This window comes from Hyperolius riggenbachi, chromosome 7 (assembly GCF_040937935.1).
Source record: "Hyperolius riggenbachi isolate aHypRig1 chromosome 7, aHypRig1.pri, whole genome shotgun sequence".
In the NCBI taxonomy this organism is placed as follows: domain Eukaryota; kingdom Metazoa; phylum Chordata; class Amphibia; order Anura; family Hyperoliidae; genus Hyperolius; species Hyperolius riggenbachi.
The window spans coordinates 94,645,064-94,670,644 of record NC_090652.1 but is presented as its reverse complement, the minus strand read 5'-3'; the positions used below and the strand labels follow the sequence as shown (position 1 = coordinate 94,670,644).

The 25,581-nt window shown below is 44.5% G+C and overlaps 2 protein-coding genes across 4 annotated transcripts in view; one reads left to right on the top strand and one right to left on the bottom strand.

Moving 5' to 3' along the window:
- Window positions 1–11,123, bottom strand: part of LOC137524471 (lysosomal dipeptide transporter MFSD1-like) — a 47,988-nt gene extending 36,865 nt beyond the window's left edge. The window contains exons 1-7 of the mRNA XM_068244375.1: window positions 11,051–11,123; window positions 10,848–10,885; window positions 6,498–6,598; window positions 3,809–3,930; window positions 2,728–2,783; window positions 1,522–1,665; window positions 1,092–1,250 (exon numbers count right to left, since the gene is read on the bottom strand). Coding sequence (XP_068100476.1) covers window positions 1,092–1,250; window positions 1,522–1,665; window positions 2,728–2,783; window positions 3,809–3,930; window positions 6,498–6,598; window positions 10,848–10,869 — 604 coding nt within the window. The 5' untranslated portion in view covers window positions 10,870–10,885; window positions 11,051–11,123. The remainder of the gene's footprint in view (window positions 1–1,091; window positions 1,251–1,521; window positions 1,666–2,727; window positions 2,784–3,808; window positions 3,931–6,497; window positions 6,599–10,847; window positions 10,886–11,050) is intronic.
- Window positions 11,124–11,247: 124 nt separating this feature from the next.
- Window positions 11,248–25,581, top strand: part of MAPK8IP3 (mitogen-activated protein kinase 8 interacting protein 3) — a 175,666-nt gene continuing 161,332 nt past the window's right edge. The window contains exons 1-2 of one of the 3 annotated variants that reach the window (XM_068244368.1): window positions 11,248–11,299; window positions 20,059–20,151. The gene's annotated coding sequence lies outside the window, so the exon portion shown is untranslated. Of the gene's footprint in view, window positions 11,300–11,334; window positions 11,412–20,058; window positions 20,152–25,581 lie in introns of those variants that run through there. The other 2 variants (XM_068244367.1, XM_068244369.1) reach the window with 2 other exon arrangements.

The window sequence follows — 25,581 nt, the reverse complement described above, 5'->3', positions numbered from 1 at the left end:
TTTGAGGCACAGACACAGTACTTTACTATGTTATGCTTTTTTGTGGTTTTCTTTTAGGAACATACATCAGGTGACCTCTTCAAGCTAAGAACTGTTTGATCCATAATTCCCTGCAGCACTTCAGTGGACTAAATATGGTCTTAGAGCACCTACCAGTATTTTATTCATCCATACTGTTGAGTGCTTGTATATTGGTTTGATTTATATACCTCTCATATAGAGCACTCCAGTCAGTCTGTGTTACTTTAAAGAGACACCAAGCACTTCATAAAAATGAAATTTCCACTTACCTGGGGCTTCCTCCAGCCCACCGTAGGCCGCAAGGTCCCCCGGCATCCTCCTGGCTCCTTTCCTGGTCCCAGCTGGCAGCTTCATTAGCAGAGGATTTTGGCCTGAAGTTGTCCGGTCTGCTTCCCTCTTCCTGATGAGCGTACTCACACCGGCTGGCTATACGTCATGACACCGGACGGCGTGAGAGTCCTGCGCATGCGCGGTTCAATATTGGAGAAGAAGTCTGCTAACGGAGCTGCCAGCTAGGACCGGAGAGGAGCCAGGAGGATGCTGGGGGACCTTGTGGCCTACGGTGGGCTAAAGGAAGCCCCAGGTAAGTGGAAATTTCATTTCTATGAAGTGCTCGGTGTCTCTTTAACACTATAAGATTATAGTGTGGAGAAGGGCATCTGCCACTTTGAAAGATTGCATATTGTACTATGTCGCGTTTTTAAATTTAAAAACCGCAAATAAAACATTTAAAGGAACTGTAGTGAAAGTCACGTAATTAAGATTCTTATTGTTTTACAATATTACATTTATTTAATGTCTGCCAATTGTAAAATCTTTCCTCACCCTGATATACATCCTAAAATGTATTACAGAAGAATTCCGCATAGCTAATCAGCCTAGGCTAAACATCACTGGAAGGGCGGGGCTATATAGCAATACACAGCAATAGATAAAGAAAAGTGTTTCTGATGCTGAAACCAGGAAATTACAGTAAAAGTGGGTAACTGCAAAATTTACTGCATTCTACTATACGTCACAACATAATCATCAATTCACCTTTACCAACAATGAAAAATCAGGCTACTCACCTCCCCAGAGTGTCCACTGGATGCCAAAGTGTTCATCAAACCTCTGGGTGAGGAAGAAGTTGAGGACACTGCCTAGTCGGGAGAAGGACAGGGTGAGCCCGAAGGCCAGAGCCAGCTCTTTGCCTTTGAACCAGAAGGCTGTGATCCGGTTCTGTACAACTGACAAGACACAGGAGAAAAGGGTGATCACTGGTGGTCCGCAATATTCATTTCTCATCATAAACTGGAAAGATGAAAAGCTGGTGATTTGGTCAATGGGGCCGAGCAAAACCTATGCATTTTTTAAAGTAAAAGTAAATTTTTACTGGTAAATATTACTGATTTTGTGAGTCCTTATCTGTGCTCTTCTAAGAAATGAAGTTGATAAACGGACTTCAGTTTCACTGTAAAGCATACGGACACTTTCCAAGTAATAATAATGGCACCTTACTTGTCAGAGATCCGTTCCCAGAGCCAAATAACAGGCGACCAGTCAGCATCAGCGGGAGCAGATACGGGGTCCCTTTGAAGTGGGAGCCCAATGCAAATATGGAGGAGCCCAGAACAGTCAGGAAGGAGAACAGGAACAAACCAACTGCCAACATAGATCATGTGTACAAATATTATAACAAACGTACATCAGTCCGATGACTGCTTATAGTTCATATATACCTAAACAAAGTCAGTAGAATGACAACACCATATATGCGATATGATTATGAAAGGTCAAAAGTGTTTATTTGATATAGAGAAACAATTCTCCATGCATGGTACATGTATCCACGGGGATGCTTATGGTAGTGCTTAACCTTTTTGAAGTCCATTAATTATAATTTTGTATGCTTTATCTGACTGTTAGTGCAACCTGGATTCAGAAATAATTTTTTTCACCTAGAAGGTTACGGTAATTGGCTCAAGCCCTTGTAAGGTGTTTTTTTTGCCTTCCACTGGATCAACTGGGATATGTGAGGGTGCAGGACAGAAAAAGGTACCAATGTTTACTTATTTATTTTTGTATTATTCTGTTTGGACTTGGCAACAGTGTTGCCAACTCATCCCTTTAATTACTGACGCATATGAATTATACAGGTTTTGTGGCTAGGTAGATGCAGTTAAGGCACTGATTATGTGCAAATAGCCCCAGAACCTGTATAACTTAGATGTGTCAATAATTAAAGGGATGAGTTGGCAACACTGGATGGTTGTCTTTTTTTTCAACCAAACTAATGTAACTGGCTATAAATGCATCATATGCCAGCCCATAGGACACAATCATATGCCAGCCCATAGGACACAATAATGTTGTCCAGAAATAAGGCTGGCCCTGGGATGTTGGTAATAAGCATGCAAACATGTTTATGTGACAGGTATTAACACAACGTTGTGCAGCTGTTACACATTTCAACCTCTGAGGCCTGGTGCACACCAGAGGAGTTTTTCTGAGCGTTTTGAATTTTTGAAACCACCTGCTAATGTTATCCTATGTGTCTATGCGCACTGGAGCGATGAGGTTTTGTAAAAAAACCCATAGCATTACATTGGGAAGAGCTTTTGAAACCTCTAGCATTTGGGAAGCTTTTCTGGTGTGTCTCAACCTCTAACTCATGTCTACGGCAGGCCTTGATATAAAGAGTAACGTTACTTCTTTAGAACTCACATCTGTTTCCTAGTTTGTCGATGAGAAATCCAGCCAAGATCACCACCAAGGCATTTCTGAAAGAGAGAAAATATTCAACATCCTACATAAAATAAAATCTGCCCTCAGGAATACAGTGCCTCTTTTGGGGCCTGAACACACTTGCACGTCTCTGCATGTTACAGCAATGGGCATCAGTCTGTTTGGCTCGGTTCCCGCTTGAACAGATGGAACAATGGCATGGTATAAGCACCTCTGCTCAGGATGCACTGCGTTCTGACGCATGTCCGCGCCATTGTTTACATTACCTGCCATTTTGCGTCCTCTCCATCCTCCGCTACTGCTGATACCGCCGCTCGGTCCAGGGAATAGCCGATATACGCAGTCCCATGCCTCTTCCAGGCTCCAGTCTGTGTATACCAGCTTCTCCGCAGCAGTGGACGGAGTGGTGGTGGAGGAATCAAATCCACAGGATAGGTAAGATCCTGCGTTTTGCATGCAGCGACCAATATGCTAGGTACACACCATACAATTTTGTGTTAGATGGTTCAATAGATAATTTCTGACATGTCCGATATTATTTTCGATCGTTTTTCTGATCGGTTTCTCATAAAAGTGAATGGAAATAGATAAGAAAAGATAGCAGAATCGAATCGGAAAATCGAATCAGAAATCGATCGGACGGAAAATCGACTGAAAAAAACACATCGTGTGTGCCCAACATAATGAGAACAGACACGGTCAATTCGCACAAGCTTAAATTGCATCCGTGCGCCCGGCATTTTGCGGTCCATTCCCGAAAAAATGCTGGGGGTTGCGACTCTAGTTTTTGTTTTTTTTCACAAGTGAAAGTGGATCCTAACACTAGGATCCACTTCCTGCATTTCTTGGAGTGTAGAAATCAAGCTCACGACATTTAATAAGACTCTAGTCTTGTAGTCAGTCTGACTCCAGCTGTGAAAGGTTGCTATGGTTAACAGAAAATCTCTGTCTGCGTCTGTTTATATATAGGAGGCTGATTGTTATGCTATATGTGGCAGTGTAAATTTATCCTTGTGTTATCTATCCAGTTAATGCAGGAAAGAGAGCAAAGCATACTCACGTCCAGGCATATATAGCGTAAAGCAGATTATACTGCTCTGGGGTCATCCCCAGCCCCTCCACACAGCCAGAGCTGCTGTTACCGTGCGTCCCATTGGGGTGACTGCCATTACATGTCAGGTTCTGTAGACAATGCAGAGATGTAAGAAGAAAATGCATTAGCAACTATACATGTCTAAAAGGGGAAGAAATTTTGAGTAAAACAAGCTTGTTTCACTATCCTGCAAGATATCTGTAATGGTGGCCACTAACGGTCCAATTTCTAGTGAAAAATCGTTCGAGCGATCTGATGATTGGAAGTGAAATCGTTCACTACAACATCAGTGAACCAATCTTTGCTTCCTATCTATCACAACAAACAAGAAAGTCTAAATATTGGTTTGATAAAAATCCAATCGGATGACTATTTTTATAATCGTTTGTGCCCACCAACGGAGATTATTTACAATCAATCCGATCAGAATTTCTGATCGCTCAAACGATTTTTTAATTGTACCATACATAAAGAAATTGTACCGTTAGTGGCCACTTTAAGGGCACAGCTATTATGGTTTTAAACTGGAACCCCCAATACTAAGTAAACATAAGATAAATCTCACCAATGCACATGTCCAGTCCAACAGAATCATGCAATTTAAATGACCAACAGAATCATGCAATTTAAATGACATTATTTCTATGCAGCCATCACTTACAGATATTATTCTGATGGCTCTGACTTCCTGCTTACAGGTTTTGGACTAGTCCATGCGCTCATGGGGGATTCCCATGGATTTGTTTATTTTCGAAAGCCCGTTTTATGTGTACACATGCATTTTTAAAGAAAACCTGAACTGAACATTAAAAGTGAAAACAAACATAAACAAGTCATACTTACCTCCCGTGTAGTTTACTCCTCAATCTCTTTCTCCTCTCCTGTGTCCTGTTTGTCCACTGTGATCAAGGGAATTCTCAGTCCTTCATTTTGAAAATGGCCATTACCCCATACCAGCTTTCTGGTCAGCATACTATTAAACTGTAACATCGCCCACTTGAGCCATAGGGAAACATGGACATTACCTGGCACAACAGTTGTCCTCTCAGCTATAACGGACAGCAACTGATATATAACTGACAGAAACTGATATATTTCAGTTCTGACAAAATCTTCTCAGAACTGGAAGGGATCATTAGAAGAAAATGGTGAGCTTCTGAGAGGAACTGATGGCAAGGTAACCATGTAATGTTCATTTGAAGTTACCTCGTGTGTTTATTTTAAATAATTTTACTCAGTTCAGGTTCCCTTTAACCATTTCCATACCAGCAATCTCTGCCCCCTTAAGGACCAGAGACTGCAGGCATGGGAAAACGTCGCCTCCCGACGAATCGCCGTAATAATCCGCTGCTCCTGCCAATCTGTCCCGGCCACAGGTCCCTCTCTCTGCCGTCTTTATGACGGCAGAGCGCTGTGCGCCGGTCAGAAGCCACTTTCATTGGCTCCTGACTCTGTCAATCAATGTAAGCCAATGGGATTGGCTTACAGTGATGACAGGGCCAGGAGCCAATGAAAACAGCTCCTGACCGGCTCACACAGCTCTGCCGTCATAGAGACAGCAGGGTCAGTGTATTGCGGTGGGGAGAAATCGGCAGGAGCGGCGTGAATGCGCGGTGGGATGATTGAAATCTACGTCCTGTCAGATCCTCACTGCCACATGCAGGACGTAGATTTCAACTGCGTCGGTCTGCAAACGGTTAATGTAACTGTTTTGAGCACAGTGCATGTGTAAAGCCAGGGAACTGAAAGGAGGGAGAGCCTAGTGCAAGCTGGTATCGAAACACAGTAGGGACTCTGAATTCTCGGGAACTGAAAAAGTAGCCCTAACACTGAATAAATTGCTCAATAACAACAACAACAATAATAATAAATAAAGAACTGCCACAGACACAACATTATTTTAAAAGATACTTTTAAAGCAAACCTGAACTCAGTACTTCCTCTCTGTTCTAAAAGATAATCAACAGCATAATACTTTAAAGAAAAACTTTTCTTTGTTACAGCTGATAGAAATCCTGCAATAAATCTGCAGTGTGTCTACTTCCTGCTTTCATTGACATAGGGTTATCAGACATAGGGTTATCATCCTGTGTTTACAAATTAGCTGCTCTGCCAAGGCAGCCAGCTGACATCTGAGAGATCAAATTACAGTTGTGATTAGTCACAGATGAGAGGGAATTAGACAGGCTAAACTCTCTAAATACATACAGGGTGGATTTCTCTCGGTTTTCCTTCTGAAAGAATTCAGGTCCACTTTAATGACAGAAATACACCCATTGCAGTCATCCTCTGGCATGACAAGGAACTGAGCCACCATTCAAAGAGGAACTCCAGACTGACAGGTATAGAATAGTTGATACACATACAGATAGGTGTTATTTGCCTGTTGTTCTTTAAGTCTCACACCTCTGCCACACTGGGGCATCATTCCAGGCAGGTGACACCCCAATTGGAAGCCTTTTGGTTACTGGCTGTCCAATCAGCATCATCTCCCTGGCAACTCATAGTCCAATAAGCAGAGAAGCCATGGTGGAAGATGTAACCCTTCAATAGGAAATAGAGTAGTCTGACAAGGACAGACACATTTTCAGTTATGTATTTAGCTGTGTATATTGTGCTTTAGCATTCCTAGGTTTTTCTTATGTCCAGCACTTACCCCTTGGAACTGGTCCTGCAGCACACTGGGAATGTCAAAGCAAAAATACGAGCCGAAGGTGAGCAAGCAGTTGAAGAACAGAACCACGAAGCGGTAATAGGCTGCAAGAATAACGGGATACGATCAATAGTGCATCACAGCCAATAAGGCCATTAGCGCATTCTAATAATAAATGCAATACATTAGGCTGAGCTGATGTACACAAACAAACCAACAGCCAGCTTTGTAGTAGCTGAACCAGTTCAAAGGGAAATTCAGTTTCTTCTCTCTCACTTTATTTCCTCTTTGCGCTAAAAGATAAAGCAACAGCATAATAACCTTTAAAGAAAAACATTTGTTGCAGCTGATCGAAATCCTGCAATAAATATACAGTGTATCTACTTCCTACTTTCATGGAAGCAGACATAGCGTTAACATCCTGTGTTTACAAGTTAGCTGCTCTGCCAGGACTGACAAGATTCCTGTGCTGACACAGCTGAAAGATCAAATTACAGTTATGATTAGTCACAGATGAGAGGGAAATTAGACAGGCTAAACTCTCTAAATACATACAGGGTGAATTAACCAGTGTTTTCCTTCTGTCCTGTGCAAGAGTTTAGGTGCGTACACACGTCAGATAAAAGTCTTTGGAAAATGAAAGATCACAGACCAATTTTACGCCCTTTCATGTAGTATGAGAGCCATACTCTACACAGTCTATTCTATGGAGCTGAACTCCCCATCAGACAGAAATCTTTGAAAGATGCTGCACACACAGATGCTGTACAGACACAAAAGATCAGTATCTGCAAAAGATCAATCCCTGCAAAAGATCCATTCCTGCAAAGTGCATTCATAGTCTATGATATCTGCAGATCCTCATACACACCTTGTTTAATGGACATTCATCTGCAGATCAGACAATTATCTGCCGATCTGAAGATCCAACCTGGTGGATCTGGTCTACAGATAATTGTCCGTTAAACAAGGTGTGTATGAGATCTGCAGATATCATAGACTATGAATGCGGCTTGCAGGAATGGATCTTTTGCAGGAACTGATCTTTTGCAGATACTGATCTGTTGCATGTGTACAGCATCTTTGTGTCCAGCATCTTGCAAAGATTTTTATCTGATGGGGAGTTCAGCTCCATAGAATAGACTGTGTAGGTATGGCTCTCATACTACATGGAAGGGGGTAAAATTGGTCTGTGATCTTTCATTTTCCAAAGACTTTTATCTGACGTGTGTACCCACCTTTTAGGTGCACTTTAAATAGATCCAATCAATTGCTGTCAAACATGATATCCACTGCAATATTGCTCAACTGAGGTAAGGATGATTTCATTATGGGAAATGTAACTTTAATGGCATTAAAAGTTATTTTTCCATTTCAAATTTTGCAGCTAGCTGCAAATTTCAAAAACAAAAGTCTTGCAACAGGCTATAATTTACTCGGCAGAGGCTGCCAGCCAGTGGGCTTCTGACCAATGTTTACCTCAAAGACATTCATAGGACTGGGAACCACTTGAAAATGCTAACTTTTTTTTTTCTTTCAAGTGGTTTGTAAGTGATTTTAGGAACAATTTTTGATTAAAAAAAAAAAAAAAAAAAAAAAGGGTTGGCGATCTGAGAGTGATTGCGATTTACAAAGGACTGCAAAGGATTCTGGGAAAAGCATGCGATCGTAGGTAGTACAAGCGCTTCAAAATCACTCACAAATCACTTTGTATATCGATTTGCAGCGCTCTAATACTTTACAATAGCGCATTCGCTCACAAAATGCTGCATGACCCTTCAATTGAATTTAGCTATACATTGCAATCACTCTTGTGGGTTCTCCTCCACTGACTTTCATTGGCAAAGTGTTTTGTGAAATTGCTGGCAGGGGTTAGGGGACCCAGCAGCAAACCTTAAAGGGAACAGTTCCCCAATCACAGCACTCTCAACAGCATGAAGCGTTGTGATTGGCTGAATGTTGTGGTCACAGTTTACTACAACCTATCTGAAAAGTCGAAGAGGGTGCCATTCACCCAATCACATTAACAGAATTTGCCTATGAACTTTCCTGCTGGGTCACCTAAAGTAGACTAGCACCTCGCTGGCGACTGATGGCAATCCAAAAACTCTTCCAAATATTCATACACCTTAAAGTGGACCTGAACCCTTGCACAGGACAGAAGGAAAATGTAGAGAAATGCACCCTGAATGTATTTAGAAAGTTTAGGCTGTCTAATTCCCCCTCATCTGTGACTAATCACAAGTTGTAATCTGATCTGTCCCCTATGTCACATGACTGTATATGGCAGATAAGCCCATTTAAAAGCACAGCCTGTAAACAATATGTCTGCTTCCATGAATCAGGAAGTAGAAACTGTGCAGATTTATTTTAGGATTTGTATCCGCTGTAACAAATACATGTTTTTTATAAGTAATCAAGGGGCGTTAACGGCACACAAAAAAAATACACACGATTGCAAATATAATCTTCTCAAATGGAGGAAGAGAAGGATAAAATCTCTTCCTGCTGCTACCTCAATCTGTTGGAGTACCCCTATCTCCCACTACCTCCAGAACTATTCAAATCAAATCAGAGGATATGGTTACTTTATCTATAATACTACTGTTCCATGCAGATATGTGAATATTCCTGTTAAAAAAATCATAAAAAAAATACATGTTTTTAGTTTAAAGAGAACCCGAGGTGGGTTTGAAGAATGTTATCTGCATACAGAGGCTGGATCTGCCTATACAGCCCAGCCTCTGTTGCTATCCCAAACCCCCCTAAGGTCCCCCTGCACTCTGCAATCCCTCATAAATCACAGCACTGCTGCTGACAAACAGCTTGTCAGAGCTGGCTGTGTTTATCTCTATAGTGTCAGTCTGCTGCTCTCCCCGCCTCCTGCAGAACTCCAGTCCCCGCCTGCATCCCTTCCCTTCCTGCTGATTGGAGGGAAGGGACGGGGGCAGGGACTGGAGCTATGCAGGAGGCGGGGGAGCAGTTGAGACTGACACTACAGATGTAAACACAGCCTCACAGCACGGCTGTGATTTATGAGGGATTGCAGAGTGCAGGGGGACCTTAGTGGGGTTTGGGATAGCAACAGATTGTATAGGCAGATCCAGCCTCTGTATGCAGATAACATTCTTTAAACACACCTCGGGTTCTCTTTAAAGGTTATTATGCTGTTGTGTTGTGAGCAGAGAGGAGTTCTGAGTTCAGGTCCACTTTAAAGGAAACCTGAAACGAGAGGTATATGGAGGGTGCCATATTTATTAGTTGCATGGCAGTCCTGTTGACCTATTTGGCTTCAAGAGAGATGGAACAGCACCTCGGCAATCCTCTGTGGGTGTGCGGGAACCAACCCCTTGTACCAACAGGGTGCAGATCTGTCTTGTTTGAAGATAATGGTGCGCACCATATCCAAGTATAAATCAGCTTTATGTGTAGCAGCATTTTATGGATCTTCAATAAAGCTAATTTATACTTGGATGTGGTGCTGACCTCTTCGGCTACAGTAGTGGCTGAATCACACACCTGAAACAAGCATGCAGCTAATCCAGTCAGAAACATCTGATCTGCATGATTGTTCAGGGTCTATAGCTAAAAGTAGTAGAGGCAAAGGATCAGCAGGACAGCCAGGCAATGTGCATTGTTTAAAATGAAATAAATATGTCAGCCTCCATGTCCCTCTCACTTCAGGTATGCATTAAGTGCTGGTTCACACCGCAAGCTCTTTTCTAAGCGCAAGTGATTTGAAAAGCACTCGCTAATGTAATGTTATGTGCGTTCTAAGGAGTGGGGGTGGGAACATTACATTAGCAAGCGCTTTTCAAATCACAGGCACTTAGAGAAGCACTTGTAATGTGAACCAAGTGTTATATAGGTGAGTAAAAACATTTCTGCTCAGCTGACCTCTGTCCACTTTTGTCTTAAAGGTCACGTGCCATTAAAGCAGCAAAATCAGCTTTTAAGATGCAGTTTAAACAGAAACGAGGAGACTCTGTTGCCTCTGACCTGATGATGTCATGACCAGATGCTGAGGCAGCAGAACTCACAGGAAACATCACGCTGAGCTCGGATTTCCCAAAAATGTACTTACATGCCAAACCTGCCGGCTGCCTGCAGAAATGGGTAATAGAATGACAGATTTGAAGAGATCTTTCTAGTATGTGTATTCTGTGCTAAGGTTCAGTATATTGCATTACAATTAACAAAATACATTATTATAAGCATTTAAATCTCAGATCATGTTGCAACTCTAGGGGCTCTTTAATTAGTCACATGACTCCCTATAATCACGTGGCTTGTATGCAAATAGTTTTGAAGCACTCTTCACCCTCCTGGACCCAGAAAATCTCATCTACTGACCTCTCTCTGCTGGGACAGCCATCGCTTCTGCCGGCGACCTGTGCAGAGCAGACATAAACACAGCAAGATTATATTATGTGTGGTGCAGACTGCAGCTTTCTCCACATTCACACACACCATACAGCACAAATCACAGGAGACTATTAAGGGTTAATCCAGGCAGCAGAAACAGCGATAAAGACAATCTTGGAGCGACCACCAACCTGATTACAGCAACACAAAAGCCTGACCACAATCTTATCTCAGAGCTACAAGGCTGTGCTCAGGCCCCGCCCTCCTGCTGCTGATAGACAGCACATGGCTCCGCCCAGGGTGAAGTCCTTTTCTGCATTGTAAGGTCCGTCCCCGTTCACTCAGCCCATTTCTACTTTGTTCTTGTCAGACGTATTGTCCACTAGATGGCGGGCTTGGGAAGCTATAGCTGCATCACTGTATAGCCGCCACGCCAAACAGTGAGTTGAGTATTCTAATCTCTATTAATCTGGAGCATACAGTGATGGATGAAGTTATACCGTCACACGCTTCGAGTTGGAATAACAGATTGAAAGTAAATGGTGCTGAACTGTGAGTAGAGGACCAGTATAATTATGTGTAAAAAAGGAGGACAGAAAAGAAGTCTGCGTGTTTTTCTGTTAGGGCACCACCGGTAGGGGGAGGTTGGTGTGAAGCATTGGAGAGGAGGAAGGTTAGGGCTGGGGCCCACTAGAAATCGCAATAAGTGAATGCTTTTGAAGTTATTTTTGCCATGTTTTTTTTCTAGTGGTTTTGACATGGATATTAGCACTCTGTGCATGTGCACTATGTTAAAGTCAATAGGACTGGCTAGAAAAAAAATGAAGAATATACTTACCTAAGCAGAGGGTTGGCTTTGGGTCCTATAGAGTCTTCCCGCCCCTCTTCTGGTCCCCTCCATTAATTGCTCGCTCCCCCGTTTGAATCCCCCGCCATGGGGGACTGCGAGAGCTGAGTCCTGAAGACAGGCGGCACCATACTGCACTTGGTCTCCCGAAGACTTTCGAAGTCTCCTTTGGCGGTGGAGAGAGCAGTATTTGACCAAATTGCTTGAATACTGCTACCGGGGAGCCAGCGCTGGAACGGGGACCGAGAGAGGAGCGGCAAGGCTCTATAGGACTCGGAGCCTTCCCTCTCCTTAGGTAAGAATCAGCTTCATTTTTATTTTGTAGCAGTTCCCATTGACTTTAACCTGCTGGGCGTTCTGAGGTTTTTTGTTTTTTTATATATATCATGTAGCTAGCCTAGCGCTAGCTACATGATTCTCCCCTTCCTGCTCCCTTCCACCCTTCCGATCGCCGCCGGCGATCACGTCCATAAGAAAATCCCGTCCTGAACGGGATTGCCTTTAGGGCTTTCCCTGTCGCCATGGCGATGAACGGAGTGACGTCATCGACGTCGTGATGTCACAGGGACTCCCGATACACCCCAAAGCGCAGCCTGGCAGCGATTGGCCAGGCTGCGCACGGGGACTGCGGGGGGAGGGCCCTCTTTCACGGCGGATCGGTGGCGATCGGGTAGGACACGCAGCAAGCAAAATGCTTGCTGCGTGTTTTAAAAAAAAAAATTATTCAAAGCGGCCCAGCGGGGCCTGAGCGATGCCCTCTAGTGTCTCTGGACGAGCTCAGCTCGTCTTGAACGCTAGGGAGGTTAAGCCTCGTGGCCGCACATGCGCAGAATACACCCTGCTACAGAAGCGCAACCAGGGACATGCACCGCTGGAGCGTGCACAGTACTACGTAACTTGGGCGACTTAGCTGATGAAGTGGGCCGAACAGCTGACTGAGGAGGAGGACAGCGAGGGACATATAAAGCCTAGAGGGGCAGGAAGAAGACCCAAGAAAGGAAAACAGCAGTCTTTTATTTCAGCTTGGGTATTGTTTAATACAAGTGATTTGGGCGCTGGAGCCGGGAAGGTAAATATTTACATCCCCACTATTCGGAGGGGCACAGCGAGACCGCCGTGGGACACAGGAGGACGGGGTGAGTACCCCCCAAGGGAACTTCTTTTAGTTACAGGTTTTCTTTAAAGTCTATGTCCACTATCCATTGCAATTCCTACTCATTATAATGTGTGCGTTATGCAGTTGACCACTGTGAACCTAGCCTTAGTGTGAGGCAGAGGCCAGGGGGAAAGTTAGTGTTAGGGCTCGTTTCCACTTGTGCCTGCATGTGATTGCACTTTTGATCCCTGTACCATGCACGGCTATTGAGATTCACATGCATGATGCAATATTTTGCTACCGACTGTCTGTTTTTTTCCTACACGTGAATTCGGAGGAAGCCAATTGATTAGGCTGCGTTTCACCATCCAAATTTGCATGTGGGGAAACGCTGCGAATCGGCCTCTTGTGGAAGCGAGCCCCCGGGCATTGAAGTGGAGGAAGGTTAGTGTAAGGCAGAGGTCAGACTCGATGCCTAAGCATAAGGCTTAGACACACTTGCAATTGCAAAACTTTACCACTTAAAGGGAACCTGTGTTGAAACAAGCACAAGCATTTATACTTACCTGGGGCTTCTCCAGCCCCTGTAGGCTGTGGGCTTCCTCGCTTTCCTCCTGGGCTGCTCTGTTCTCCCATAATCAGCTCCGGTATTTGATAGCTTCTGTGCATGCATGGCCCTGGCTGTGCGCCTGTGGCCAGGAGTGTTCTGCGGTTGCACAGTTAGTCAAGGCTTGTAACTGTGCATGCGCAGAACACAGCCACAAATGTGTAGTAGTCCCTGATTGGCTCAGTTGGGGACTTTACCTAGGAGGACTGCGGGAGAATGGATCACCTTGGAATGATGGAGTTCACAGCCTACAGGGGGCTGGAGGAAGTCCCTGGTAAGTATAAATGCTTGTACTTGCTTCATCTCAGGTCCACATTAAAAGCAAAGCAATTTCAAGGAAAGTGATTTACAAAATGCTGCATGCAGCGATTCTGGCAAATCACAGTCACCCCTTTGGGATCATGGCCATTTACTTTCAGCAGCAAAGTGCTTTTGGAATTGCCCATGATTCGTAGAATAGCACAAATCTCTGTACTGTACATCAGTGGTGGTGACTGGACAGGAATCAGGCCTGGTGGCCTGTCTAAGTGTCTATGCAGAAGGTGTAAAATCTCTTCTCCAGAAAGGCCATCATGCAGGTTACCATGTTTCTGACATATTAAGCGCTCCCCAGCCTGGTAAATGCCCTCAGTATATGTCACATGAGATAATTTCTTGTATCATTATTTTTTCAATGATCACTGTACAAACAAGCTGTCCAGTTCCTGGCTAGACAGGGTGCTATGCTCTATGGCAGGGGTATCAAACTCAAATACAAAGTGGGCCAAGATTGAACACCTCAACCAAGTCGCGGGCCAACATCAATGTCTAGTGGAAACCTCCTTGCAGTATAAAGTTCCCGGGTGTCTAATGGTCCCCCTACCTCCCCTATACAGTCCTGTGTCTAATGCCCCCTCCCCTATGCCGTTCTCTACTATCTAGTGGTCCTCCCTTCCCTACACAGTTCCCTGGTGACTTTTGGCCCCCTCCATCCCCTTTACAGTTCCCTGGTGTCTAGTGGCCCTCCTTGTACCCCTAAACAGTTTTCTGTGTCTAGTACGAGGTGTCTAGAGACCCTCCATCCCCTATACAGTTCCGTAGTCTCTAGTGCTTTCCCCCTCCCGCTTTATATGGCTTCCCTGGTAATCTAGCTTCCCTGGTGGTTTTAGAGTAGGCAAAACATAATGCAAAGTGGGGAAACCACTTGCAGGCCAAATTTGATGACTGTGCGGGCCAGAGTTTGACATGTATGCTCTATGGAGAGGTGAGGCGGTGGGTGCATAAGAGTTACCAGGCTGTGGTAACTTCCTTTGAAGCTCCTGCAATACAAATAAGGCACTGGCAAGGTGATCCGTCCTGGTGGGTTGCAGAAGAGGAGGCCAGAGACATTGGGGTACGACGAAGGTACGTACGAAGGGAGAACAATATTCGGCGACCTATGAAAATCCGACAAGACTTTAGGTAAATACATGGGATCTAGACGTAACACGACTTTGTCCGGAAAAACCGTTAGAAAAGGATCTTTAATAGATAATGCTTGGAGGTCTCCGAACCTCCAGGCCGACGACATCGCAACAAGAAAAGCAACCTTAAGCGTAAGGTGCTTCAAATCAATCTCCTCAATGGTTTCAAAAGGAGGCTTGGTTAATACATTAAGAACCAAGGACAGATCCCATTGAGGAACCACTTTTTGTCTAACCAGCGTAGACCTCTGAACTGCTCGGAAAAAATCTCTGACTAACTTTCCCTGTGCCAAAGATTTATCCAATAACACTGACAATGCTGAACATTGCACTTTCAAAGTACTTAGAGCCAACCCTTTGTCAAGCCCATCATGAAAAAAATCCAAAATGGTTCCAATTTCAGACTGTTCCCTTCTATGAAATGAATACCAAGACAAGAAAACCTTCCAGACTTTCCTATAAATACTATGCGTAACCGGTTTTCTGCATTTTGGTAAAGTGCCAATTACTTTCTCAGATACACCTTTATTTCTTAAGATTGCCCTCTCAGGATCCATGCCGAAAGGTTGAACTACTCCGGCCTGGGGTGGAACAGAGGACCCTGCCGTAGAAGATCCGGCCTGATCTGGAGTTTTAATGGAGGTGCTGCTGCCAGCTTTAAAATTGTAGAAAACCAAAGCCTCTTGGGCCATGCTTGGAGCTACAAGAATTAATGTCACCCCCTCCCTCTGAACTTTCTCTAGAACTTGTGGAAGAAGTTTGAGTGGAGGGAATGCGTAACCCAGATTGAACATCCAAGGGACCGATAGGGCGTCCATTCCCAGAGAACTCTGATTGCTGTGTAAAGAGAAAACTTGGGAATCTTTGCATTTACCGGAGAAGAAAAAAGATCAATCTGCGGAAATCTAAGCTTCTCCGTGATCCAAAGGAACACTTCCTGATTTTCCCATTTCGAGTGATCTCCTAATTAGGTAGTACCGCCGCAAGAATCGCTCACCCTCCGGTGAGATAACCAAAAAAGTAACATTTGGGAGCTAACTTTTCTGGTGTTTCCCGGGCGGAAACACAAATGAACTGAGGCTAGAGGGGGGTGGGAGCTCTTTTATGCTTTTTTGGTTTGTGTTGCCGCAGTGTGGGGGCGTGGCACACACTCCAGAGGGTATCCCGGCTGATGAATATGAGAAAGTACATTTAACTATAAAATAAAACTGGGGAATATCTTAAAAGTTCATTTTTAAGAGAAGACAGATGGATACAATTGTTTATTTCATTAGTTTATTTTCACCTCGGGTGTCCTTTAAAAGTATTAGAGTCAGAGGATCAGCAAGGTAGCCAAGCAACTGGTATTGCTTAAAAGGAATAAATTTAGCAGCCTCCATGGCGTGTGAGAAATATAACCGCCGGGAGACTTCGCCGCAGGATATAGCCGATATATGGCTTACCCTGCTCCTGCACAAGTCCCAGCGGCGTTAATTACTATTCCCCCTCCAGGTCTATGTGGATGGTGGGGAATGATGTAATTCGGCTTCCAGCTATTGCTGGTGGCCAAATTACAGTGTTTTAAAGGGACTCTGAGCAGTACATTGAATACAAAATTTCACTTACCTGGGGCTGTCTCCAGCCCAACGTAGGCAGCAAGGTCCTCAGAGTTCTCCTGGCTTCTCTGGGTGTCCCTCCGGCGGCTCTCGTCGGGTGTCAGGCCAGCTCTTCTTGGGTGGGGAAACGGAGAGGAGCTAGGAGGATGGCAGGGGACCACGCGGCCTACAATGGGCTGGAGGAAGCCCCAGGTAAGTGACATTTTTTATTCTATGTACTGCTCAGGGTCCCTTTAAAAGTAACTTCAGCTCCGTCTTCTGACAGCGCCAAAGTTACTGACTGTGCGCCGCTATAGCCATAATTCCTATTACGGTCTATGGTGGCGCCGGCTGCGCCCAAATCTCCAGCGCTGTAATACGTGTTCAGCCTCCATATCACTCTCCCTTTAGTTATCCTTTAAGGAAACAGTTTATTTTAGATACACTGGCAGGTATGCAATTAACTTTTTCTCTTGCATTTTCTCCTAGGAGATCATTTCTATTTAGAGTTACTGTTCAGCACTTTGTAATTGAAAAAGTACAAAAAAGTAGGTGGAAAAGTATTATCAAATTTATTTTGAGTATTTTCTTGCTTGCTAGTGATTTAAAAGGCATTTTATTAAGTTTGAAAATATCGCTTAGGAGAAAACTCAGGAGGAAAAAGGAATTGCATATGGCCCACTGCACATCAGGTAAAAAGCGAGCAGGAACCCTTATGGAAAAAGCAGCGCCACCATAGACAAGACAAGACATAACATTTATATCGCACTTTTCTCCTGGCGGACTCAAAGCGCCAGAGCTGCAGCCACTACGGCGCGCTCTATAGACAGTGTTAGAGAGACTTGCCTAAGGTCTCCTACTGAATAGGTGCTGGCTTACTGAACAGGCAGAGCCGAGATTCAAACCCTGGTCTCCTGTGTCAGAGGCAGAGCCCTTAACCAGTACACTATCCAGTCACCTATAAGCACCATAGGTGCCTATTATAAAAGCCGGGATTAGTGGCAAACAACGGAAATATGGGTGCATGGTGGCGGCCACTATTAGGTGTCTAGGGGCACTGAAAATTACCATTTTTACTGCAAATCACTGATTTATAATGCAGCTAAGAAGTTACACCTGGGCGCATGGAGGTACCCGATTACCAGCAAGCACATGACATTTTCACACTTGGTGGCACCCGATAGAATCGCGGCGATGGGGCATTGTGGAAATGAAAACTGCACCCAAATGTAACTTCTTTACCACATATTGCGGCTTTGCGTTACAGGGGGGTTAAGGTTTAGGAAGGCAAGTAGAGTTAGATGCAAAGGGGAGAGGGGGTTAGGTACCACTGGGGGGGGGGGGGGGGGGGGGGTATGGGTTAGGCACCACCGGGGGGAGTCTTAGGTGTAGAAACCACTGGGGGGTCTTAGGTATTAGGCACCACCGGGGTGGGGGGTGTTCTTATGGTTAGGAATTGGTAGAGGGAGGGTTCTGTGTGAGTAAGGTTAGGTTTAGTCATAGTAAAATATCGATAAAACTTACCGATATTTTGCTATCGCAATCTAGCAGTAAAATATTGCTAATTTTAGCAATTTTCTAAAATCTATCTTATCATGTCACATGTTACTTCGGGTATCCTTTAAACTTATCAATAAAATGCCTTTCAAGCCACCAGAAAGCTAAAAAATACTCAAAATAATGTTGATAGTAATTGTCATACTTTTTTCACTTACTTTTTTGTAAGTTTTTAATTGTAAAGTGTTGAAAAGTTGTTTTAAAAATAAGTTGAAGAATAATATGCTAGGAGAAAACTCAGGATAAAAAGGTAATTGCATATGGACCTGTGTATCTTCTGATTATTTATCCACATAATAACCTCCTATATTTAAGCATTTATCATATATTTTTACAAGGTTTTCAAACCCTTTGTTATAGTAGCATCACACTCCTCACATATGGGTTGGAGAAATTGAAGGGACTTAATGCTGCTGAACAAACTGTTACTGGTGTTCTGCAGTCATGTGGCAAGCGTTGTAGGAAGACAAAGAGATGGAGGAGCGCTCCTCCATCTCTTTATCTTCCTACAGTAACTTCCATACCCTTCAGCCGGGGTAGAGGAGCTGCTAAAGTAGTCCAGACTGCCATGTATCCACTGCTCCCGTGTTGATTAGCGCAAGATTGCACATCATTTTCATGTTTCAAGCATTGCAGGGAGAAAAGAGGTTATCCTGACAGATGCAAGTTAAATAACACAGAAAGAATACCTTACTTGGCAGATAAAAGCAAAAAGTTGCAAATTATTACGACAGTCATACAGAAAGTAACAAGTAATTTTAACTATTTATTTAAAGGAAAATTATACTTTTTAGTATTATGTCTACCAAGTGTTATAATGATGTCTGGTTAAGTAATCTAATTTATTAGTTGTAACGATCGGTGTCAGCACGCAGAGAGAATCTGATTATTGGTGATCTGCAGTATCACCAAGAATGCAGATATATTACTAACCTCTGGACACCTGTATGTAATCGTGAGTGTTTGGTGTAACAGTAAGACTTTGAGAAACGCACCTGCAGAGCAGGTGATATTAGGCAGTATGAGCAATACTGCTCTTAGAGAGTACAGAAACCTCCCAGCAGCCTGAGACTCTCCAAGGGGTGGAGTCAGGCTGAAGGTAGGAAGGACCAGAGAGTGAGTGACACCTGACGGTGGATGTCACTGACAGATCTGGAGACTATCTCTTACGGGGAGAGATAGCTCTCGAGGTCGGGCAAGCCAGGTCGGCAACACACGGACAGACAAAGTACAAAGACAGAAAGCTGATTCGGTATCCAAGACAGGCAGAGGTTGGCAACGGAAAATCAGATATGCGTGGTACCGAATCAGAGAGCAGAGGAGTAGTCAGGAAAGCAATAAGTCATAACAAATATCAAACAATGCCTAGTCTTGGGTGTGAGGTCCGTGGTCTCGACACCCTGGAACTAGTCTGATGTATAACAGAATGATAACACAAGTTCACTAGTCTTGGGTGTGAGGTCCGTGGTCTCTACACCCTGGAACTAGTCTGAAGTATAACAGAATGATAACACAAGTTCCCTAGTCTTGGGTGTGAGGTCCATGGTCTCTACACCCTGGAACTAGTCTGAAGTATAACAGAATGATACAATAGAAGTAATCTGGCTCAGTGTAAATTCCCAGGTCCTCCTGGTTCAAACACACTGTTGGATTTGACTAAGGTCTGAGTGCTTCCACGTAGTGTTCGCAACGGCAGACAACCAGCAACTGACAAGCAAGCTGTATATATAGTTGCAGGACTCTGCCGCCCCGCCCGAGCCACTCAGCTAATCAGAAGTCCAGCAGGAATCGGCTGATCATCCTGATCAGCTGACACATCTGCTGGCATAAAGGTCCTGACTTCTGGCGCGCGCGTGCGTAGCTCATCATCCAGGTGCACTAGAGATCCCAGCCGACCCAGACATGCGTTGCTGCGCGGAAACCGCCGCGCTGGGCGCGGTATCAGCCGCCCTGCTGCCAGTACACGCGGCGGCTTCTCCGCGTTTTCTCACATTAGTTCATTTATTTATATTATGTAATTTAAGTTCGCTAGTTATAAGTGCTACTAGTACATCTCCTATTCTATTACATTTCTAGACTGTTCTGGGGAAGTGCCTTTAATACTTATGAAATGCGTAGTGAAATAAGTCTATAGCTGCACATTCTTCACTCCTTGTGTCTCCTTGGGAGGTAAGTTTTTCCTCCACTTGATATTTTGTGCTTTAATTATTTTATCCTTTCTGGGTGCCTCTTCCACATTTGTAAAGGTCAGTAGCATAACTGAGTATAAAGAGGCTGCATCTCTCAGAAGTAAAGATGGGGAAGGGTACACCACTCTGTGAAACACTGTATGGGCAGATATTGGAACATGTTTAAAATAATGTGCATCAATGTAAAATGACATCATCTATAAAGCACATTTGGGACATATTTTTAGAGAGTACCTGTTTTTTATAATGTATAAAACATTGAATGCTAAGATCTATTCCCCCCCCCCCCCCCACTCGGACTGGCGAGTGTCAGCGGCAGTTACTCCCCCAGTGCTTGTAAATCATTAGAGGGCTGAAACTCCGCCCCCTCCTTCGGCAAGATGGTCGCAGCCATTCTTATCCAAATTGTTCCAAAGCTCTTCGGCCAATTAGCTTCAGAACACTTTACAAAAAATGCCACCGAGATTTTGCTGTAGGGGTCGGAGTTTCAATCCTGTAATGATTTTTGGGCGCCAGGCAAGTAGATGAGTTACTGGAGCTCACACCCGCCGATCCGTGCAGTCTCTGAGATAGAGCTTTGAATTAAAAGTTTTATACATTATAAAAAAGGTACCCTGTAACAGATTCAGAGAAATCTCTGTACACAAGGGACAAAGCCTAAGGGCAGTTTTATATTGCAAAGTAAATTTGCAATATTTTTGGTGGGTTTTCAACGACTGCATTGTGTGATTTTCCCTGGCTGCTTGAAGCACAAGGAGAAATGCAGAAAAAAATGCAACATGCAGGACATTCCCACAAATTTCTTTACTTTGAAAGTTTTTCTTGCGTTTTGAGAATTGCATGCAAACAGATTGCAAAAAAACAGAAAATTGCTTCTTATATAAACAGCCCTAAAAGGTAGTATTAGATGGACATCATCTCCTAGGCCAGTGATGGCTAACCTTGGCAATCCAACTGTGGTGGAACTACAAATCCCATTAGGCATTGCAATACTCTGACAGCTCTAAGCATGGCTCGGGGAGGCAGAGGCATTATGGGATTTGTAGTTTTGTCACAGCTGTAGTGCCAAGGTTAGCCATTACTGTCCTAGGCCCTCTGGTGACATTGCATTAACAGTGATTATATACAATGGGATGCGAACGTTTGGGCAACCTTGTTATTTGTCATGATTTTCCTGTATAAATCGTTGTTGCGATACACACAGTGATATTTGAGAAGTGAAATGAAGTTTATTGGATTTACAGAAAGTGCACAAAAAAATGTTTAAAGAGATTCTGTAAGATCAAAAAGTTCCCCTGGGGGGTACTCACCTCAGGAGGGGGAAGCCTCAGGATCCTAATGAGGCTTCCCACGCCGTCCTCTGTCCCACTGGGGTCTCGCTGCAGCCCGCCGAACAGCCGCCCAACAGCTTGTTCTATATTTACCTGGGGCCCCCAGCTGTCCTGCGGACCAGTGTTTGCATTATTTACCTTTGCAGGCTCCAGCGGGGGCGCTATTGCGGCTTTCGGCTCCGAAGTAGACGGGAATACCCGATCTCAGTTGGGTCCGCTCTACTGCGCAGGCGCCGGAGACTTGCGCCTGCGCAGTAGAGCAGACCCGATGGCGTTCGGGTATTTCCGCCTACTTTGGAGCCGACAGCCGCCAGAGCGCCTGCGCAGGAGCCAGAAAGGTAAATATTTACATCCCCGCTGTTCGGAGGGCTGCAGCGAGACCCCCGAGGGTCGGAGGACGGTGTGGGAAGCCTCATTGGGACCCTGAGGCTTCTCCCTCCCGAGGTGAGTACCTCCCAGGGGACTTTTTGATGTTACAGGCTTTCTTTAAATAAAATTAGGCAGGTGCATAAATCATTTTAATGTCATTTTATTGGTTCCAAAACCTTTAGAACATATTAGTGACCCCTGACCTACATATGCAGGTGAATCCAGTTATGAGAAAGAGTATTTAAGGGAGTCAGTTGTAAGTTTCCCTCCTCTTTTAATTTTCACTGAAGAGTAGCAACATGGGGGTCTCGAAACAACTATCAAATGCCCTGAAGACAAAAATTGTTCACCATCATGGTTTTTGGGGAAGGATACAGAAAGCTGTCTCAGAGTTTTCAGCTGTCTGTTTCCACAGTTAGGAACATATTGAGGAAACGGAAGACCACAGGCTTAGTTGAAGTTAAGGCTTGAAGAGGCAGACCAAGAAAAATCTCAGATAAACAGAAGCGACGAATGGTGAGAACAGTCAGAGTCAACCCACAGACCAGCACCAAAGACCTACAACATCATCTTGCTGCATATGGAGTCACTGTGCATCGTTCAACCATTAAGTGCTCTTTACACAAGGAGATGCTGTATACGAGAGTGATGCAGAGGAAGCCTTCTCTCTGCCCACAGCACAAACAGAGCCACTTGAGGTATGCTTAAAGGAGTCATCAGGGAAAATGTAATAAGATAAGTGCTACTTACCGGGGGCTTCCTCCAGCCCCAAGCTCCCAGCATGTCCCTCGCCGCAGCCGTTCGCCGCAGCTCCGTCCCGGTCCCCGGCGATGACGTCAGGGTGACATCCAGGTCGGCCTGTACTGCGCCTGCGCGAGCAGTGCTGTCAATCACCGCCACGTGGGTTGGAGCGGACTGCGCAGGCGCAGTAGTTCTGCACCTGCGCAGTCCGCTCCGGCCCACGTGGCGGTGATTGACAGCGCCGCTCGCGCAGGCGCAGTACAGGCCGACCTAGAGGTCGCCCTGACGTCATTGCCGGGGATCGGGACGGAGCTGCAGCGAACGGCTGCGGGGACAGCTGCGGCGAGGGACATGCTGGGAGCTTGGGGCTGGAGGAAGCTCCCGGTAAGTAGCACTTATTTTATTTCCCTGATGACTCCTTTAAATAAAACCTGTAACTAAAAAAAAGTTGCCCTGGAGGGTACTCACCTCAGGTGGGGGAAGCCTCCGGATCCTATCGAGGCTTTCCCCGTCCTCCTCAGTTCCACGGCGGTCTCGCTGTGCCCCTCCGAACAGCGGGGATGTAAATATTTACCTTCCTGGCTCTGGCACAGGTGCAGTATCAGCTCTCCGCTCAGAGATAGGCGGAAATAGCCGATCGCTGTGGGTGGCTCTACTGCACAGGTGCAAGTCTCCTGGGCCTGACAGAGATCGGCTTTTTCCGCCTATATCCGTGCGGAGAGCCACAACGGCGCCCCCGCTGGAGCCAGGGAAGATAAATATATAGCAAGCCTTGTCAGGCATGTTGAGCCAGGATTGCGGGTCGCTTCGCGGGAGCCATCGCTGGATTGCCTGCAGCTACAGGGAAGGGGAAAGCCTCATTGTGACCCTGAGGCTTCCCCCACCAGAGGCGAGTACCCCCCAGGGGAACTTTTTTTTGTTACAGAGTCTCTTTAACCACTTGAGAACCACAGTATTTTCGCCGCTTAAGGACCAGAGCCTTTTTTCCCATTCAGACCACTGCAGCTTTCACGGTTTATTGCTCGGTCATACAACCTACCACCTAAATGAATTTTACCTCCTTTTCTTGTCACTAATACAGCTTTCTTTTGGTGCTATTTGATTGCTGCTGCGAGTTTTAGTTTTTATTATAAGAAGGTAGGAGGCGCCCTTGGGGTACTCGTATAACAATTTATAGATCACTGGTTGACAGAACCACTGTGCCCCATATGTATAAAACAAAAAACGGCAACAGGTATGGAAAGATCCTACCTTATGAAATGTTCACTCAGGATATCATGTAAAGAAAACTTTAATAAGGCACTTTTAAAATTGACAACGTGCTTCGCGGCAACACCGCTTCATCAGGTCGAGTATCGTGCCAAATAGGAGAGGTCCCCAATCTTAGGCGCCTAGGACCTCTCCTATTTGGCACGATACTCGACCTGATGAAGCGGTGTTGCCGTGAAACGCGTTGTCAATTTTAAAAGTGCCTTATTAAAGTTTTCTTTACATGATATCCTGAGTGAACATTTCATAAGGTAGGATCTTTCCATACCTGTTGCCGTTTTTTGTTTTATACATATGCCCCTATAGTGGTTCTGTCAACCAGTGATCTATAAATTGTTATACGAGTACCCCAAGGGCGCCTCCTACCTTCTCCTATTACCTTTTATCCCCCATTGGTTTGGGGGTCACCACCTAGCCAGGTGTATCTTTCTTACGGAGCTGCGACCAACGAAGTGAAGCCACAAGGCCGAGTGGGGACGGTACTTCCCCACATGCGATTTAGTTTGGTTGCATTTTGTGCAACCCGGCTTTGTGAGTATATTTCAATTTTTCTTTTATACTTACCTATCACATCTACGTTAATACACCAGATCTGGCTCCCGGTGTCCTCCCGCTCCTTTTTTCTATTTTCTTCAGTGTCCAGTTAGTTTTTATTATATTCATCAAAAAAGACATGAATTTTGGCAAAAAAATGACTTTTTTAACTTTCTGTGCTGACATTTTTCAAACAAAGTAAAATTTCCTATACATTTGAGCGCGAAAGTTATTCTGCTACATGTCTTTGATAAAAAAAAAACATTCAGTGTATATTTATTGGATTGGGTAAAAGTTATAGCGTTTACAAACTATGGTGCCAAAAGTGAATTTTCCCATTTGGAAGCATCTCTGACTTTTCTGACCACCTGTCATGTTTCTTGAGGGGCTAAAATTCCAGGATAGTATAAATACCCCCCAAATGACCCCATTTCGGAAAGAAGACAAGTATTCAGTGAGAGGCATGGTGAGTTCATAGAAGATTGTATTTTTTGTCACAAGTTAGCGGAAAATGACACTTTGTGACAACAAAAAAAAAAAAGTTTCCATTTCTTCTAACTTGCGACAAAAAATAATGAAATCTGCCACGGACTCACTATGCTCCTCTCTGAATACCTTGAAGTGTCTACTTTCCAAAATGGGGTCATTTGTGGGGTGTGTTCACTGTCCTGGCATTTTGGGGGGTGCCTAATTGTAAGCACCCCTGTAAAGCCTAAAGATGCTCATTGGACTTTGGTAACCTTAGCGCAGTTAGGCTGCAAAAAAGTGCCACACATGTGGTATTGCCGTACTCAGGAAAAGTAGTATAATGTGTTTTGGGGTGTATTTTTACACATACCCATGCTGGGTGGGAGAAATATCTCCGTAAATGACAATTTTTTTTTTATTTTTTTTTACACACAATTGTCTATTTACAGAGATATTTCTCCCACTCAGCATGGGTATGTGTAAAAATACACCCCAAAACACATTATAGTACTTCTCTTGAGTACGACGATACCACATGTGTGGCACTTTTTTGCACCCTAACTGCGCTTAGGGGCCCAAAGTCCAATGAGTACCTTTAGGATTTCACAGGTCATTTTGCGACATTTGGTTTCAAGACTACTCCTCACGGTTTAGGGCCCCTAAAATGCCAGGGCAGTATAGGAACCCCACAAATGACC